At 37.6% G+C, this 19193-nt stretch overlaps 2 protein-coding genes and 1 non-coding gene across 3 annotated transcripts in view; 2 read left to right on the top strand and 1 right to left on the bottom strand.

Annotated features, from left to right (window-relative positions):
• LOC124368345 (outer dense fiber protein 3-like) lies at positions 1-1493 on the top strand. The gene is made up of 2 exons (XM_046825621.1): positions 1-82; positions 569-1493. The coding sequence occupies exons 1-2, from the start codon at positions 1-3 to the stop codon at positions 1144-1146; spliced, it is 660 nt and encodes a 219-aa protein (XP_046681577.1). The 3' UTR covers positions 1147-1493.
• A 1983-nt stretch (positions 1494-3476) lies between these two features.
• LOC124367978 (peroxisomal acyl-coenzyme A oxidase 3-like) overlaps positions 3477-19193 on the top strand; it is a 69267-nt gene continuing 53550 nt past the window's right edge. The window contains exons 1-4 of the mRNA XM_046825228.1: positions 3477-3664; positions 10373-10490; positions 17749-17880; positions 18292-18450. Coding sequence (XP_046681184.1) covers positions 17764-17880; positions 18292-18450 — 276 coding nt within the window. The 5' untranslated portion in view covers positions 3477-3664; positions 10373-10490; positions 17749-17763. The remainder of the gene's footprint in view (positions 3665-10372; positions 10491-17748; positions 17881-18291; positions 18451-19193) is intronic.
• Positions 11053-11123, bottom strand: Trnaa-ggc. Its single transcript has one exon. It is a non-coding gene; the product is annotated as a tRNA-Ala (tRNA).

The raw sequence follows: 19193 nt of genomic DNA, 5'->3' as shown, positions 1-19193 counted from the left end.
ATGTCCTTGCTGACAAATGAAATCCTTGGAGTGCAATTTAGTGAGCCACAATCCCCCTATCCAACTCTCAGAGTCAGCCAAGGTTGCTTTCAATCTTAAAAGTAAAACAGTATAGACCAAGTTCATCATTAAATAGAAGGTTTAGATAGGCAAGCTCTGCATCTGGACCAAGGAAATATAAGTTACCCTGTGCTTATTTCACTAAATAGTTAATTTACTGCAGTTGCAATACGTGTGCAATTATACATATAGTTTACTCCTTAATTGTGATTACATTGAGTTAAACTTATGGTATTAATAGTATATTAACATATACTTTGTGATCCAGTTGTTTTGTGTAGTAATTTTTCACTTATGCATCTAGTAGGCTTAATTATTTACTTTTTCAATTCAGCTGATTCTATGTAATTGATAAATAAACATTTCCCACACAACGTGAGTATTGAATGGTGTTTTGTGTGTTATTGCTACAGATTTATAAAAACATGTCCTGATGCCACAATTGTTCACAGTTGTGCTATATCACGTTATCTAGAGGAAATTATTTTTTAATCAATCTAATGATGAGAATCCAAGGACCGGGTCCCACGTTACACCTTACCTTCAACGGTGGGTGCACTTAATCACGACCCAACTCGCACTCGAGCTCCGGCGTTTTCATTTGGGGTTCGGACCCGAGTTAGCAGCGTGCAGTCCTCCTCACCTGGACCTAAGTACAATACCCGAGGCGTCAATGAACACGGGCGATTACAGTCTCAGCAGACTTCACTTTCAGGTAGAGAAAAAACCAAATTTATTCATACTCCTGGACCTAAATCATACAACGCTCAAATAACAGAAGCCAAAGCTCCTTGTTATTCCTTCGGGATGAGAAAACCCAACAGATCCAAAGAAAAAATAGGTCCGGGACCAAACAAATATGAATTGCCGGCTTGTATCGGTCCGAAAATTCCATACATGAAGTCGGTGCCAGCTTATTCCATTCTTAGCCGCAACTTTTTGTATATCAAACAACACCAGACTCCAGGACCAAAATACTTATTGCCAGCTCCTATTATTTATCTAAAGAAACCACCTCAGGTATCTCTTCTGGGCCGATGTAAACAAAAATACAACAACGGAATACCAGGGCCAAACAAGTTATGATCCAAAACCAACTTATGAAAAGAGAGAAGCCATGAAGGGCATCAGTTTTGGCATCAAACATTCCTTGGAAAAGCAAACTGTTTACTTACCTGAGGACATAGATGACGTTTTTGTTTTGTAACATAAGGTAAAAATTGTATAGTTGTATTCTTAGTGTCTTGTTAAGCTTTAATTAAAACACAACTGCAAGTAGTTTTTCTGAATACAAAATATTTAATATAATGGTGAATGTTTATAAAAATAATTGTAATATAGTATTAGATCCAGTTATAAATTAAATAATTTTTGTCTATAACGAAACAGTACTATATCTCCAGATCACATTAAATCTCTGTTGCAGAATATAATTCATCTTTCTAATTTGCATCGAAAGAAACGTCTAAACGTTATTGTGGTTTCATTAAATATTTGAAAGTCAATACATTATAAGCACAAAAAACGTTAAGTGCATTTACGTTTTCAGTAATATTTAATCATATTCTTGTAAAATTTTATCATGTTACTAAATTTCTCTTAATGCACTTTATTTTAAATTCAACGCTTATTTAAATTTCTGGGACAAACTAAGTGATGACTACAATTAAGGATCAAGTATTTTGGTGGACTACTTTGTATACTTGGATAAGAGGAGCAGGAAAGTACAGGTTAGAACAAACAAATAAAAATATATTTTATCTTCGGTACCTCTTTCTTAGATAAAGGAGTAACGTGAAATACCGCAGGTTAACTCCAGGGCACATCCCCACTTTCACAAGACTAGATTATTCAGAGAGTAGAATATTACGCCTCCAGGTTTCCGATGTGCGGGAAGACTAAATTAGTTCGGTGCCGGAACCGGGTCCGGTTCTGGCTTAAGTTTCGCCGATCTGGGTGAAAACACCCTAATGGTACAAACACACAAGACACGGCGTGGCGTGTCTTCAGGTGTCAAAAACAAATACAAGGCGGGTTATAGGGATATACACAAAGCGTCACGGCACGTCAGCGAACTGAAACACCTGAGTTTTATTTTCGGAACGTCTACTCTTGTTACTTAATATGTAGTTCTTAATAACTAGTTAAACATAAAGCCAATACTTAAACATAACATATGTGTCACTTTAACGACATTTTCACTACTGACTATAAATACAAACGCGCTCCGCGTCTTACTGCGTTCTGACAGTTCTGTGTGCGAGGTTGACGTCATAAAACGTTGCTTGTTGTGACGTGCGTGCCATGCCGGTTCGTGGTTGAACAACGGGAACACACGAAGTTTGTTACCCAATGTCTGTTGATGATGTCCGATGCAGGACACAGTGTAAGTACTGGTCATACAAGTAACGTTTGACAGTATAGCTAATAGCGAGGCAACTGAGTTATGCTAGAATGGACTTTAGCATACATGACTTTGTCTAATGGACGTTGCAGCTACAGTTGTCGGTTGTAGAGTTGACGTGATTGACTTCTGTTTCACTGGGCGAATCATTCCTGTGTACGGAAAGAAAGGAATCGATGTTACTCACAGGTCGCCCAAATGAACACAGGAACGGTTATCACATTTCTCTCTCTCGCTCTAAAAAAACAAATCAGGCAGGCCTATCACTAATGTTGACCGGGACCATGATTCATACCTCCTTCTTCGGTTATGAGCGCTAATTGATTACCACATCGAAAAGACCGCTAATCTTGGAACCACGTTTGTGATTGGCAGAGGGTTTATACTTCACTATTGATATAAAAATGTCAGTTGTCAAAATACGTTTGTTGTTATTTTAATTATTTATAGCTCTTATTGGGTTACAACTGTTAGAATAATTTATCCACTTGGCTATGTTTATTTATGTTTAATTTAGTTTGTTGAAAACTGTGTTTATGATAGCCACAGACTCGGTTTTCTTAGTTCTTTTAACTTATTAATAATTTTCAATATACATGGCAATTGATGTGTCATGTTCACAGCGAATTGCATCTAAAACAATAGAACAGTTATAACTAAATGTTTAAAATCCAGAGTCTATAGGATTATTATTAGTTTTTGTTGTATCAATATTCGTAAATTTTAAATTGGCACCACGTGTAAATTGTCGAAAAATGGGATTTTCAGTTTTAAGTGAGCTGGGTGGGCGGGTACTACAGCGTGTACTCGTATTATGTACGACGCGAGATTGCGTTGAAAACTAATCTTTGCAAGGAATTTAGACATTTTCTTTCCATTCTATTTATTTCTCTATGTACTCTAAAAAAAAATCAACGAAGTGGGAAGAAAAAAAAGAATATATGCCAGCCAGCTGTCTGTCAGTGCCTGCTGCTCAGCTGTTCTTTATTGTCAGTGACGTTTTCTATGCTTTAATTGGTTTGTTTTTGTGTTTACTAAGATAACGCTCCGTCATTCATAACATTTATTTTTGAAGACAAAGCAGAGTGACTCGTGCATGACTTTCAATGTTGGAAATTGTATTGCCACAGTAATTTTATGGCTACCGAGTAGCATAATTAATTAACCAAGCACAAAGGTGAATTCAGACAACTTCCATAGGTAAGAAATGTAAGCCCATAAACCTCTACAAAACTTGGATTTTGTCTTAAGATAAACATAATTGTTATGCATTGAATTATAGATGTTGTAGAAAAAATATCCTAGTTACAGGTTATAATGATACAGTCATTAATGTTTTATTTTTAAACTATTCTGTGAAACTTTTTAAAAAAAAAACAATGGTTAACTTAAGGGTATATCATAGGGCTAGTTTGTAATTGTCACATAAGTTTTTATATCATTTTGACCAGTATTTCATGTTATTAAGAATAGGTGTATCAAAGAAAGTGTTTGAATATATGGTTAAGATAGTGAAAATTAATCATGAAAATAACATTCTAAATTCTAATAATTTTTTGCAAGTCTGAAATAGTATATATTAATTGGGCGGAGGAGGATACAACTACAAAGGGTTCGTTGACTCAACGACCCTTTTTCCATATTTTTATCTAATTCATTCAATTGGACCGTTTTACACTGTACCGGTCGTTATTATACACATATATTTAAATTATATGGAGCCTAATACTTTATAAATGAAAACAACTTTTCGGAAATACTTGATTTTTTCCGAAAATTTAAGTTCACAAAAAGTTAACCAAAGTTACAAAACTTTTGATGCAACTTTTCTTCAAAAATGTCACTCAATAGAACAAATCTAATTAAGAGTCTGATTAAAAGGTTATTAAAATTAAAATTAAACTAAAAATGTATACTTCTCAAAAAATGGTTTAAATTAACAAAAACAAAAATAAAAAGTGCTCTTCTCAAAATATCAAAATTAATATAACACAAAACTTGGATATTTACTTTATGACCAAAAAAAAAAAAAAAAAACAAATTTAATTCACAAATACTTCAAAAAATTGAAATTAAATTTTCAGACTCTGAAAGATGGGAAACTTTAGAAATTTTTATTACCGTATTATAAAAAATAAAAGTTATTAACTATACGCTGGTACGGGGCACTTAACTACTTGAAGATTACTGGAGGCAGATCGGAAAATAAAACACACTAAAAATTTAAAATACTTGAAATTGAATTTACACGTGTTAAATAATTACTCTAAATCCCAACTATTAGGGTTAGAGGAAGAAAATTCAGCTTCGACCGGTACAACCTTCTCCTTGAACTCCAAGGACGTCGACCGACCTGCCTCATCCACTCGTGCAGCGAGCCGGGGCCCGGTGAACACCCGGACCGGCCCCCCCGCGAACCCCCCCCCCCCGCACGCGCCACGCCCACCCCCCACCCCCCCCCAGGCCCCGCCCCCCCCCCCCGCCCCAGGAACCCGCCCCGGCCCCCCCCCCCGGAACCCACCGCGGCACTGGATCGCCCCCCCCCCCGGAGCCCCCCCCGGACGGCCCGGACCCCCCCCACCGCCGGACGGCCCCCCCCCCCTCCCCGGTACCGGACACCCGGAACTCCCCCGGGAACCGCCGCCCCCGGACGCCGGAACCCGGACGGACCTCCGGAACCCGGCCGGACCTCCCGGACCCGCGCCCGGCCACGGAACGCCGGCCGCCCCCCCCGGACCGGACCCCCCCCCCGCCCCCACCCCGGACCCCCCCGCCGCCCCCCCTACCCCCCCGGACCGCCCAGGCCCTCCCGGACCCGCCCCGGCACCCCCCCGCCCCCCCGTCCCCCCCCAAGGAACCCGGACCCCCCACCCGCCCCGCCCTACCCCCGCACGCGGAAACCCAACCCCGGACACGCCCCGCCCCGGACCCCCCGGAAAACCCCCCCCCCCACGGAACGGCCCGGAACCCGCCACCACGCCCCCCGCCCCGGACCCGGACCCCCCCCCCGGGAGGCGGAACTCCCGGACCGGACGACTCCCGGCACCCGGACCGCCCACCCGGACCCGGAACCCCCCCCCCGGCCCCCGGACCTGCCCCCGGACGCCCCGGCCGGCCCCCCCCGCCCGGACCCCAGGACCGCCGGAACGGCCCCCCCACGGAACGTATCACCGTTCGCTCGATTCAGTGATTGACCGGTCCCAACCGAACAAACAACGGTCCCACGCACGAGTCTAGTTAAACAAGAGCCTACTCCTACCGCGAATCAGCCATAAATGAATTAGAACTATGGTACACCTATCTTTCCCTAGCCCGAAAGCTGAAATCACGGTTAGGAACCTAATCCTTTAAAAACACTCATTCCCGGATTAAGTACAATTAATTCCCTCCACCATGCACACTTTTAATAATAACAATCCTTGGTACTGTATCACTACGTGGACGGCTGCTGATGTTGTAGTCCGAGGGGTGATGTGGTATTGGTTGCCCGATGTCCAGTGTGGTTCCCTAGGTAGCCATCGCAGAGGATGTGGTAGGTGAGGAGTCGAGGCACGGTAGCTTCTACACAAGAGTCGTGCGGACGGTTGCAGTGCGGCGGTCTCGTTTGATCTCATGGTTGGCTGGCTATGGTTTGCTAATAGCACTGCTAACCTGCTCCTCTCAATCTAATAACAATTTCAGGCCCGCGAGGACATTGAAGCTCTTGGAGGACATTCCTTTTTACAAAATATTCCTCTCCGATTATAATTGTATGGCTCGTCAGGTCTTTCACAGTGTTCTTATTGTAAAGCCTGCGCCAGTGTCACGAATTTAAACCAATAACCAGATTGTTGTTAATTACAATACAATCAATTTACAGGGATTACAAATGGCACAACTAATCAATTGTGGGGGCGGGGGTCGTTGTTTTACACTCTAATAAACCTCATTTAGTGATAAAAAACAATATTACCCTGTCCTTTTACATTTGAAGGAAACGGGGAATGAATATATCACTATCATTCAAACTCAATTGTATACCAAAAAATATTAACCCGGTCCTTCGACTTTTGATAGGAACTGGGAACTACGAATAACCACAATCATGTACCTAAAATTACCCTGTACTTCTACACCATGTTTGAAGGTATAGGCTATGAAATGTGCGATGGTGATGTGATCATGGGTATGCTGTAGTATTGTCGTATGGGTAGTGGAGTACTACATGTTTTGCCATGGCAGGGGCCCGGAATTTTTTTTTTTTTTAATTTTTTTATTTTTTGGGAACAACTTTACTAAAATATTAAAAAATAAATTTATTAATTTATTATTTATTACATGGGTTTACAACAACACTCTATCTACACACTTACAACTGGCATTTTATATTCATGCTTCTCATCTTAGCTATTACGATTGCTGAAAATAAAACGTCGCACCACATCCCCTTTTATATTCCATTATTTATTTGTATTTTTATAATAAAACTATGGACTTCAATAATTAACTTGTTTTGTGTTTTGGCCTCAAATTAATTAATATATGGTTGCTATACTTTTATAAATAAAAAAACACTTTTCGAAATACTGGATTTATACGAAAATTTAAGTTCACCAAAAAGTTAAACAAAGTTTACAAAACTTTTGATTCAATTTTCTTCAAAATGTCACTCATCGAACAAATCCTAATTAAGAGTCTGATTAAAAGGTATTAAAATTAAAATTAAACTAAAAATGTATTACTTCTCCAAAAAATGGTTTTAAATTAACAAACACAAAATAAAAAGTTTTCTCAAAAAATTACTCCATAAATTAATATAACACATACTTGATATTTTACTATATGACCAAAATTGAATTCACAACTACTTCAAAAACTTGAATTAAAGTTTCCAGACTTCTGAAAGTTGGGAAACGCACTAAAATTTAAATATTGAAATTGAATTTACACCGCGCTTAAAATAATTACTCTACAAAATCCCAACTATAGGGTTAGAGGAAGAAAGAAAACTTCAGCTTCGACTGGTACACCTTCTCCTTGAAACTCCAAGACTCGACGACTGCCTCTTCTCTGCTCAGCGAGCGGTGCCGGAAAACGTGGCGATCACCGTCGCTCGATCAGCTGATTGAACGGTCCAACCCGAACCAAACAACGTCAGCCACCGCGTCTAGTTATACAAGAGCATACTTCCTACCGTGATTCAGCATAAATGATTAGAACTATGGTACAACACTACGGATATTCGTATCAACGGCCCAAGTATAAATTAAAAGTTGAAAAGTAGAAATAGGTTCGTAGAATCACCAGCCTGGTTTCAGAATAAGTTGAAATATATGCATAAAGCGGTTGTTGATGCCAAGATCCTATAACACACTTAACTCAAATAAGTCATTCTAGGGCATTAACTCAACTGATTGTTGACTCAATACACCTCCATCCCAAACAATTGATTTTAAACGAATCAGGGTCAATTAGTTAACTCCTAGTCTGGTAGGCATGAATGAGCAGCAACTATGTTGAGTTTTAGTCTTATCATGTGATATAAGACTAAATCCTCATTTCTTGTTATGTATTAAAAATATATTTCACTCGTTTATATAAACTGAAAAAATGTAATTATCATTAAATGATAATTACATTTTGATGTTTTATAAATTTTTAAATATAAATTTTATATTTCTACTTCTGTCAGAAACAGTTTGAGGTTTCTAATTATTATTAAATGGTTAATCAAACATTAGCCAACGTTCAAATTAAAGTTAAAATGAAAACGTTGCAAACAAATTAACCCTCTAAGTGGCGGTAATATGTTGCTGGAATGGCGGGCTATTTTTCAGAGTCAAGCAGGACTATCTTATAATTTTAAAATAAAATGCAAATTCTAATATGAGCAATGCTTGTTATATATCAATGTTTTCGTAATAAACTACAGAATAACATAGTATAGTTATTTTTTACTTACCTTAACCTTTTTTTATGATATCCACACAAATGTTCAAAAAAACGTTTTTTTCTCCACCAAACTTTTCATTTTTACGTTCTGTAACTTTAAAAATGTCATTCCTAGGAGATTATGTTAAATGCAACCTTTATTCACAATTTAATTCTAAGCAAAAAACCTTCAATAATATTTTTTCTATTTACAACACTGTAAAAGTTATATGGGAAAAACTGAATCTAGAAAAAACACTTTTTCTAGTCAGAATCGCTAGAAGTTGCTTGCCTTTTCCTCCCTTTCCCTCAGTAAAAAAACAGACCGCGGGAGAAAACTTAGGATTATTGGTACTTTGGGATTATACCGACCACACCAGTATGAAGAACACAAAAATATAAATTTTTAGAAACAAACATGATAGAACGAAAAAACAACTCTTTAAATTACAAAATTAAAAACTTACAAGCATTTCCAGGTATTGTAATCGGTATTGTTGTCTCTGTTATCTTATCTTTCTCGAGAATCCCGATTACGGCAGGCCGCGCGGCATCACTTGATTTGCACGGTGCCTAATTGCCTTTCCATTACAATTCAATTTATATTTCTGATCAGCCCCTCTAGAATTTGATATTTTACTGATAGGTACTATCTCGAGGGATGTTTTTCTTGCGTTGACATCAGCGCGGGGCAGCACCATTTTGGGTGGCGGAATGTGATCAAGAATAAAAACAAGTTTTGAGTGTTTTTTTCAATAAAGAGTTTAGTTTTAGTTTGGTAATGTTTGTTTTTGTTGAATTTTAGTGTTTGGAGAAATGTAGAGGTAAAACACGGAAGTACAACAAAGCGACGCGACTCTGCAATCAAGTTATCTACTAGACCGCTCGACTTTGACCTCTGTCTGAGGATGGGGAGGGGTTTGCGATAAGACAATTCCTGTTTTATATTGACGAAATATTGTTTTACACTAATTTAGTAATCAGTAGAAGCAAAATGTCAAATAACGATTCATGTATGGGTGTGGTCGGTATAATCCCAAAGTACCGGATTATTTCAGTTAGTACCATTGATTATTTCATCGTGATGTTGATGATACTATATGAAATGTATTTGAAATTTAGTGGTGAACGCAACTGTGCAAACTAGGTGTAAAAATAATTATCGGTTGCCTAGCAATAAGCGGCAATGTGAAGCGACTTCTAAGACGTCGCTTGCCACGTCACGGCGGCGTAAATAGAACGTCTCAGACGTCGCTTGCCACTTAGAGGGTTAAAACACCAGTTGTAGATTATGACGATTGCACCTCCAAACATGCACTGTGAGGAATTCTATCGGCATAGTGCTGAAGCCACTCAACTGAGAAGGATGAAAAATTTCTTTTCAGTCTGTATGACCGCACAATATCTTGAGAACGAACTGACTTATATATGGTTACTGATTTATTGCAATCATTTTTACATTGCTATTGTGGGTGATGGTGATAGTGATGGAAAAATCGCAGAAGAAATAAATTTGTAAGCAAACTGAGTATATTCGTATGACATTTTTACATGTGGCATGGTAACACAAGTAGGTACTCTATCCGTCTGTAAGATATTCCTATAAATGTTTTGTTTGTAAGCTTCAAATTTTATATGAAACTTCATTTATACCTAGACTCAAACAATGTCTATTGTGGCACATGTCTACCCATGTTTTCGGCTGAGCTTCATTGAATCCTGTCACTCCGTAGGCTGACACAATTACTCTTCTGGCTGCCAGGGGATGTAAACGCACGCACGCGCACACACACACACACACACACACACACACACACACACACACACACACGATGGAGTCCTGAAACTAACAGCAAATGGTTTTATAGTATAAATGAGAGTGTGAAATTGTTTAGTATTTAATAATTTAGTGAGATTAATTGAGTAGTCTTTAAAACTGTGTCTTTGTTTAAGTGATATTAAACTGAGTTTAAATAAATAAATACGGTTTTATTTCAGGAGACCTACATGGTTGGCACAACCGTTCAACTTTGTTGATGTGTACTCCTGCATGCGGGGAGGTGTCTACACACTGGTCTGAGTGTCAGAAACACGTTAAAGATTACGTGTTTTACAGGTAAACAATTATTGAAGTATATTCTCTTCAAGGTCTCGGACATTTGCCATCATTATATGTTACAAATTGTTTAGCACAACTTTTTGAAAATTGAAATCTATCCTTTTCTGCAGATGATGATATAACATATAATGATTGAAGTAAATATTTAATTAAATATAACCTAACCTTTATGTCCAGTTGGAACGCAAAGCATGTGTGACTCGTAACTTGAAATTTCTGAGTCGATACCTGGTTTCATATTGTACCAAGGCGATAATAATACAATACTGTATTAAATTATAACATTTCATTCAGATTATAGAAAAAATATTTGAGTAATATTATCGGGGCTGTAAAAATAAGAAAACCTAAGTAGGAATTTGGCTCTGAAATTTCAAACCACACGTAACTGTACAGTATAAAGGTTATAATATGTGTATAGATAGGACACACACACACATTCACAATTTTTATTTTATGGCTCCTTTTAAAACAAAGATAACGAATATATATATATATATAAAATTATATATATATATATATATAATTTTTTCAATAAACATTGAATCACAAAAAGTACTTGCTCTGCCGGGACTCGAACCCGGATCTCTCACTTGCCAGGTGAGTGTGCTACCATTACACCACAGAGCCCTTACGTTTTATGATTCAATTATATTGTATTTGGCCGTACCTGTCACATATGCGTTTAAGTAACTAAACTAACATATGATCGGAAGACCAAATACCTGTCAAACGACTTTTGTTTACGTTAATCAAATTTGTATAAATGGCAATAGCCTTATTTAATTTTTTTCAATAAACATTGAATCACAAAAAGTAAGGGCTCTATGGTGTAATGGTAGCACATTCACCCGGCAATTGAGAGATCCGGGTTCGGATCCCGGCGGAACAAGTACTTTTTGTGATTCAATGTTTATTGAAAAAATTAAATAAGGCTATTGCCATTTATACAAATTTTATATATATATATATGATTACCAGTGTGAAGTAAGCTATCGCAACTATCGAAGCACTGCGTTGCAAACCCGGTGTTCATCGCTTAAAGAGGTACTAGTCACTTGAAAGAGGTACTAGTCACTTGGTGCCATATCTGGACTATAAGGCGGATGATCAAACACTTCCCAATCTAAATCATTTCATAAAAAAGACTTGTCGTGTTCAATTAGCTGTATGGGGACATGCATTGTCATGGAAAAACTTTGTGAGCTCAGTTTTTCCCTATACTTGTTTTGTATCGCTCGTCGTAGCTTCTGCAATGTTTCACAGTACCTCTGTGCGTTGATTGTTGATCCTCGATCAAGGAAATCAACCAGAATCACAACCTTAGCATCCCAAAAAACAGTTGACACAATCTTTCTCGCTGACAGAGTTTGGAGACTTTTTTTGGGGAATGTGTATGCCCCCATTCCGTAGACTACATTTTTGTTTCACAATTGACATGCTTCAGCCATGTTTCATCACCAGTAACGATACGATTGAGAAGTTCGTTACCATATTTGACGTATTCAGCAAGGAAAATTAACAATGCAGCAAGTCTTTGTTTTTTGTAATCTTCCATAAGGATTTTTGGAACCTACCTGGCTCAAAATTTGTGGTATCCAAGCTACCCTACAACAATTTCATGAAGTAAACTTTGTGAAATTTGTGGAAATGTTCCGAGAGTTCAGTCATTGTGAAACAGCGGTTTTTACGAACTCTGTCATTGATTTTCAACATCAAATCTTCAGCTACTAGGTTAGGCCGACCTCTACGACTAAGTAAAAGAGATACAGAGACTACAGCTCGATGTGTATTGAGCGCCAGAGTGTTTTGAACCAAGATGGCGGCTGTAGCCTTGCCCATTGATAATGAAGATCACAAACTTACTATTCATATTTTGGCATACAATAATGCTTTGGTACCGTCAAATATATAAAATGTCAGTAATATAAAACAACGTAACGCAACGTTTATAACTAGTTAGTCACGAATAAAAATAAAATTCTTAAAGGCTACTGTAATTTATTAAATGTAATTTGCAATATATTCCTAGTAGCCTTTGCGTATTTTATCGAATTAACAACAACTTCATATATATATGTCCATATATACAGGGTGTTTATTTATGTTGGAAACACCCAAAGTATTAATCATTTAATAATTTAAATATAATTTGAAACCTCTTACAATCGTGATAGGAGGATTGGCAATTATTTTTGGAACAATGTTTTGTTATGTCACACCACGGGGGACGTCCTGCGAGGGTATCGTGAGATTCTTAATGGAAAGCTATAAAACTTGTGTACTAATTTTAAGGTAATAGGCTTATACTGAATTGAATGCCAACACAACCGCATCTCAAAGGAATTATTCTATAGAAATAGAGCATTTTTCAGTATTAAAATTTACTGTTGTTAACAATGTAATTTTACATGGTTCTTGCACAAAAATGTGTTACACTAATTTTTTAGCATTTTTTTTTTAATGTTCAATTAAATAAAACAAAAATTTCATTGTTAAGCTGTTTCTCTGTAGCACAAATTTGCCAGGTTTTTATTACAGTACAATTATTGGGGAAATACTTATGTTATTGATTTCTTATTTACAAATAAAAAATATTGGTATTCTGTTAGAAAAGTCTTACAACAAACATTTTACCTGAATTTGGTGTCAAAGAACTTGTTCGAACTTGTGTTCCTTTATACGGTTGACAATGAGCCAATCTTTGTGTAAAATGATCGACAGAGTTGCCTAACATTTTCTTCAGTTATCAAAGCAATCTTACTCTATATCCTGTTTCTTAGGTCTTCAAATTATGAGGCTTTCTTCTATAAAAAACATTGGATTTAATGACCCATAGGAAATAATGAATGGTGACAATCCGAGATCTTGGAGGCCATTCGATTTCTCCTCTTCGGCCCACTCCATTTTATTGAGGAAACCTTAATCCAAATACTCTTTACTGTCTCCCATAATTTGTGGGGTGGAAGCACCATCCTGCGAAACATAATTATCAAAGTATTCTCCTGATGCAATTTGAATTGCTGGGATTATTTCATTTTGGAGCATTATTGTAGTAAAGTTCGGCATTTAAATTTCCATGGATGAAAAAGGGTTCCAACATTTTGTTACCTAAAAATTCCACTACATACGTTCATTTTTGTGGTTGCTGTGAATGGGACTCAGTACCATGGGGTTTTCACTAGCCCGAGTTAAACGGCAATTGTGCCTGTTAACATCCAGTTAGGAAAAGTTTGCCTCATCAGAAACTGTATGTTGGTCAGAAAAATCTCTATGTCATCAAAATTGTGCGCATACAGTTCACAACACTCTAACTCTTCGTCGTATTCATCCTCACTTAACTGTTGGACCTAAATGGAACTTTAAGATGGTTTGTATTTTATAATTTTCAAAATCTTACTTCACAGACATAGGGTGCATTATCATGTTTTGCTGTGCAGCTTTTTGAGCGATGTATGTGGGTCCTTCAATAAATGTTTGCAAAAACATCTTAGTGCATGTTCTCAATCTGTTGCAGATTGTATCTACCCGATTTGGCCAATTACGTACATCTGTCATTTCAAAAGCTCATAGTTTTTGATATTGTTGAAACATTATGGATTCCTTTCTGGGAAAGTGTCATAAACTAATTACAAACTTCCGATAAAAGATCTTTGGACGATCGCCATATCCTCGCTATCAACAGAGTAATTCGTTCTCTTTCAGACAAATTCCATTAAAATGCAATAAAAACTGAACTACTGTAATTAGATAACTTGTTGATCAGCAATGCTTCAGAGCCATGATTAATCGGGGAAGGAATGAAATGATCCTTTGTCCATTTGTTATTCCCAAGCTTAGACCTGTCTAGTGACGCTCCCATGTCAACCAACCTGAAAACTGATAGACCAGATGATTAATAACACATAAATGTTTTCACTAGGCTAGTGACCTTTGTATCTTTTAAAAAACTTCCTGCTGGACTGGGGAAAAACAAGTACGATATAAGTAATCAGAGTAAAAGGTGACTAATAAGTTTTATTCATTGTAATAAGAACTGGTAAATTTCTTGTACTTAATGAAAAATCCAGCTTAAAATAATTGGTTATTTTATTTTAATTGAACATTTAAAAATGCTAAAAAATTAGTATAAACACATTTTGTGGCAAAGAATCCATGGTTAAAATTACTTTGTTGAACATCAGTAAATTTTCAATACTAAAAATGCTCTATTTTCTGATAGAATAATTCTTTGAGATGCGGTTTTGTGGCATTCAATTTCAGTAAGCTATTACCTTTAAAATTATGTTTCACAAGGTATAGGCTTCATAAGAATATTCACGATACCCTCGGGCGGACGTTCCCCGTTGGTGTTGACATAACAAAACATTGTCCAAAAAGTAGCATACCCAAGCTCTATCACGATTGTAAGAGGTCGATTTCAAATTTATATTTAAATTATTAAAGGATATTTGGGTGTGTGGTTCACTTTGTCACGCTTGTCGTGGGGAGACGACAGTGAGCTGTGGGTTTGTGTGTGGTGAGTTGTGGCTTGTTCGGGATTGATCCCTGGATTTGGATCGGTCGTTAGTGGGCAGGATGGTTCTGGCTTGGTCATTAAGGAATTGTTCCTATCCGTTTAAAGATGGGAGGCTGGAGTTAACCGGGCTGTTTGTTAGGGAGGTGGACAGAGGGTTGGTTCGGTTGGCTCGATTTATTAGGGCTTTTTTTATCGTGATGGTTGCTAATTCATCTTAGAGTTGGCTCTGGTGTGCCTGGCCGCTGCGTTTTCTGGGGCGGGCCAGATTCCTGTTTTTAAGTGTCTTGGTTTCTTGGTCGGGAACGGGGGGGTTTGGGGGACCTGCGAGCTCCGTCAGTATAGTGTCGGAGGGGGGCGGTAGTCTGGGCTGGTTCTGACGTTTTAGGGTGGGGTGGACGCGGTGGGGTTGGTGTGTTTTGGGTGTGTGTCGAGTTGTGTGTGCTCGGCGTTGAATGCCGGGGCGTACCGCGCCGTCGGTGTGTATTACTGGGTTTGTTGTAGTAGGGGTCGTGTGGTAACTGATTGAGTACGTGAGGTGTGTGAGTCGTCGCCTGTGTTCGTGTCGTGTGTGTTTCCAGACATAAATATACACCCTGTTCAATATATATATGTTATAGCTGAGATACAAAATTTAGTAGAATAATCCTCAGTAATTTCTGGATCAACTTCAATTTTTGATATATTTTATTATGAAACAAGATAGTCGTTTGACACTAAGCAACAAGCAAACCATAGTTAATGTTGCAGAGCGATAAGAAAGTTCAGAGTATACCTTATTTAACCCTTTTAGCCCCAGCGTCCGTCATATCAGAAAGAGATGGTCTAACTAAAATGCCCAACATCCAGTATATTGGACATATCGAGAATTTAATGTAGCTGGTTTAATATGGACTGCTCAGAAAAAAAGAAGGGCATCCCTCAAGATAGTGTTCAGAAATGAAGCTCAGATCACAAGAGTGTCTCAATACCTCTTCAGGTTGGACGAGATTAAAATAAGGAGCGACACAATGACCGTGAATGTTCTTATCGCTCAATTTTCTTCCAACACTTTATTTTAATGTTTGTTACTTTCTTTGGATTGTCTGATCATCATCCTAAAATATGAAAGAAATCAAAGTTAAGCCAGTAATGTCTGAGAATTACCCTTATTGCACATAACCCACTTATCACAGACATACATAGATTACATAACAAATACACGCAGATGAACATCATTCAAGGACAAAATTAATTTTATTTTCACACGTTTTATCTAATGTTTTAGTTGCCTAATTATAGGCAGACAATTGACAATTATTATTTACACCAATTTGAAATTTCCTTGGGATGGTTGAAAACAAGGGGTTTTAAAACTTTACCATTTATAAAAGAAGCTCATATAAAACGTGTACTACTGCTGGATTTTCAATTTATATTGTCATGAGATCCATCCACCTGTATTTATAAATATTAAAAATAAAATATGCCAATTCTGTCATAGACCGATTCAATTTTTTGGAGCTAACTGCGTACACAATACAGATTTTAGCACACCACGGATAGAGACCTCTGAATTAGACTACACAATGTTTTTTTACCATTTGTTACTCATCTCGAAACCCCATTTCCCCAAATATTATCCCTGTTTCCTCTTCCCTCCTATTCAGGTAGAAAAGTTAGATGATTTTTGGTTGGTTTGATGAGCAAATTCTTATTGGTGTGTGTCCGTTCTTGGTTTAATTGAATTTAGTAAATTGAGACAGAATACAGATTTGTTAGATTTTAGAAGTATTTTGTGGGTATTACCATCCCTGACAAGAAAGGTGTTATCAATTTAGCCATGTTACCTGTGGGATTGATAAAAAATAAATATTTTGTTATTATAAATTGTAATTGAAGTTTTTTTTTTAAATTTGTTAAGTCGATTAACCACAAAGTAAAAAAGTGAAATATGTACATACTTTACAAATGTGTATATATATATGTGTGTGTGTGTGTTTGATGTACTATAGGTTGTGCTGAGTCAGAGATAGCACAGGTTCATATCCTGTCTGTGACCGTCCTTTTTATCAGTACCATCGACCTTGTACTGTATTGACTTTTCCCTTTAATCTGTGTGATAAGATCCTGGCACAGATGAGTGGCCTGTGAGGATGGGCAAAATAAGGGTTAAAAGGAGATCAGCTTCTCCTTTTTACAAGAAAAGTAAATATAATGTAATGTGTCATGTTATTTTAAAATGTATGTAGTGTCAGCTGGTCAGCTGATTTAAAAATATAATTTATTTTAGTATTGTAAAAGATATAGACCACCTGCTTACATTCTACCTGATCCTTCCCCACAGCCTCAACCAAGAAGCGCCCACACACCGGCACCCAGCATCGGTACACCTGCTGCAGACCCGGACAACGCAACACCAGAGTGCGCTACCAGATTTGGTCGCAATGTGCGTTTACGGCTTGCTCCCTGACTTCCAGTCTCCCTAGGGGGCTCATGTAGTGTCAGCTGGTCAGCTGATTTAAAAATATAATTTATTTTAGTATTGTAAAAGATATAGACCACCTGTTTTATTTTGGTCATTATTATAAAGTTAGTTATCATCTTCTCTCTGTAAATACAATATTATTATTTTGACTAATTTCATATCTTTAATTTCTTAATTAGGGAATTATTTAGTAACATATCATTCCCTATATGTATATAACTGCTTTTATAGAAGTGGTAAAGTGGATATTAACAGTATGATTGCTTTTCAAGGTGAATAATTCCAACATGGCACTGAATCTAACCAACAACTCGAACATGTTGAACTTCTACAGGGCCAAATCTTCTTTCTGCAGCGAGAAACTGAAAGAATTCATTGAAACTAAAGAAGTTATAACATTTAAGGTAAATATACTATATTTATGCATTCTGGTAGTGATGGGATTATTGACTAATTTTTACAATCGAATAGTGACTTGTTGACTACCTAAATATGCAATTAGACTAATCAACTAGTTTCTCATGTCTTGACGTAAAATATTTTCTAAGAAGTCTGCTGTCACGAATACAATAAAACAACCAGTCATCAGTCGGTGTTATATACACCATAACACTTCAGTCTCTTGTCCTGTATTGGAACTGTAAAAATATTAATTATTTGTGTATTTAATCGCATACGCACAAAGACACACTTGTGTGTTCTTGGTACACATTGTATACATTTTTAGAATAGGGGGTTTTAGTTTCATGTCACTTTCGTCTCTTGGAAATATAAAATAAGAAAGAACGGTTGATAATATGTGTGTATTTTTTCAGGATAAACTATTTAAGATACTGGAAGAAGATCCTTTGTTCCACAGAACCACAGAAACCGCCAGTCTGGACGAAGTGAGAAGATTAGCTCTTCTACGAGGAATGAGGATAATTGACTCTGGAATTCTCCAGGATCCTACATTAAAGAGTCATCCTCTCGTGGTAAACCTTTTTATTTAATCCGTTATAAATCTAGTATTTTAAACTGGCAAATCTAGGATTTTTTCAAAGGGTTCTAACTGGGAAGTATGTTATACCTCCCAGGAGGCTGGAAGTATGCCGTACCTCCCAGGAGACTGGAAGTGTGCCATATCTCCCGACAGGCTGAAAGTATGCCATACCTACCGGCAGGCTGGAAGTGTGCCATGCCTCCTGAGAGGCTTTAAGTATGCCGTACCTCCCAGCAGGCTGGAAGTATGCCATACCTCCCAGCAGACTGGAAGTGTGCCATGCCTCCTGAGAGGCTTTAAGTATGCCGTACCTCCCAGCAGGCTGGAAGTGTGCCATGCCTCCTGAGAGGCTTTGAGTATGCCGTACCTCCCAGCAGGCTGGAAGAATGCCGTACCTCCCAGCAGGCTGGAAGTATACGGACGTTCGGAGTAAAAGTCATACCGCAATCATTTTTTAACTTGTTATAAATTTGTTGGTATACAAACAATCAGAATGAACAAATCTACATAAAAAAAAAAAAAATAGTAATATCGTAAGGTTAGTCAGGTGTTTAGCCATGATAGAAATGGCCGTGGTTGTTGCATCAGACAAAGTTGTGTCAGCTGATAGTTCACGTCTAACCTCTGTGTTTGGTTGTTTGTGTTACTGCTTCCACAGTGTTTGTTTGTTGATAAATAGTTTACTAACAATGTTTTACTAACATAAAAAGTAAACTTCAATAAAATGAAACGCCA

The sequence above is a fragment of the Homalodisca vitripennis genome, chromosome 8 (assembly GCF_021130785.1).
Source record: "Homalodisca vitripennis isolate AUS2020 chromosome 8, UT_GWSS_2.1, whole genome shotgun sequence".
Lineage (NCBI taxonomy): Eukaryota > Metazoa > Arthropoda > Insecta > Hemiptera > Cicadellidae > Homalodisca > Homalodisca vitripennis.
This window is presented reverse-complemented; position numbering and strand designations above follow the sequence as displayed.

Bases quoted from the DNA above. Each gene is read 5' to 3' on its own strand.
- LOC124368345 (XM_046825621.1), top strand. From the start codon at position 1: ATGTCCTTGCTGACAAATGAAATCCTTGGAGTGCAATTTAGTGAGCCA. The intron at 83-568 runs GTTGCTTTCAAT...TCTAATGATGAG, and splicing joins AACTCTCAGAGTCAGCCAAG to AATCCAAGGACCGGGTCCCA.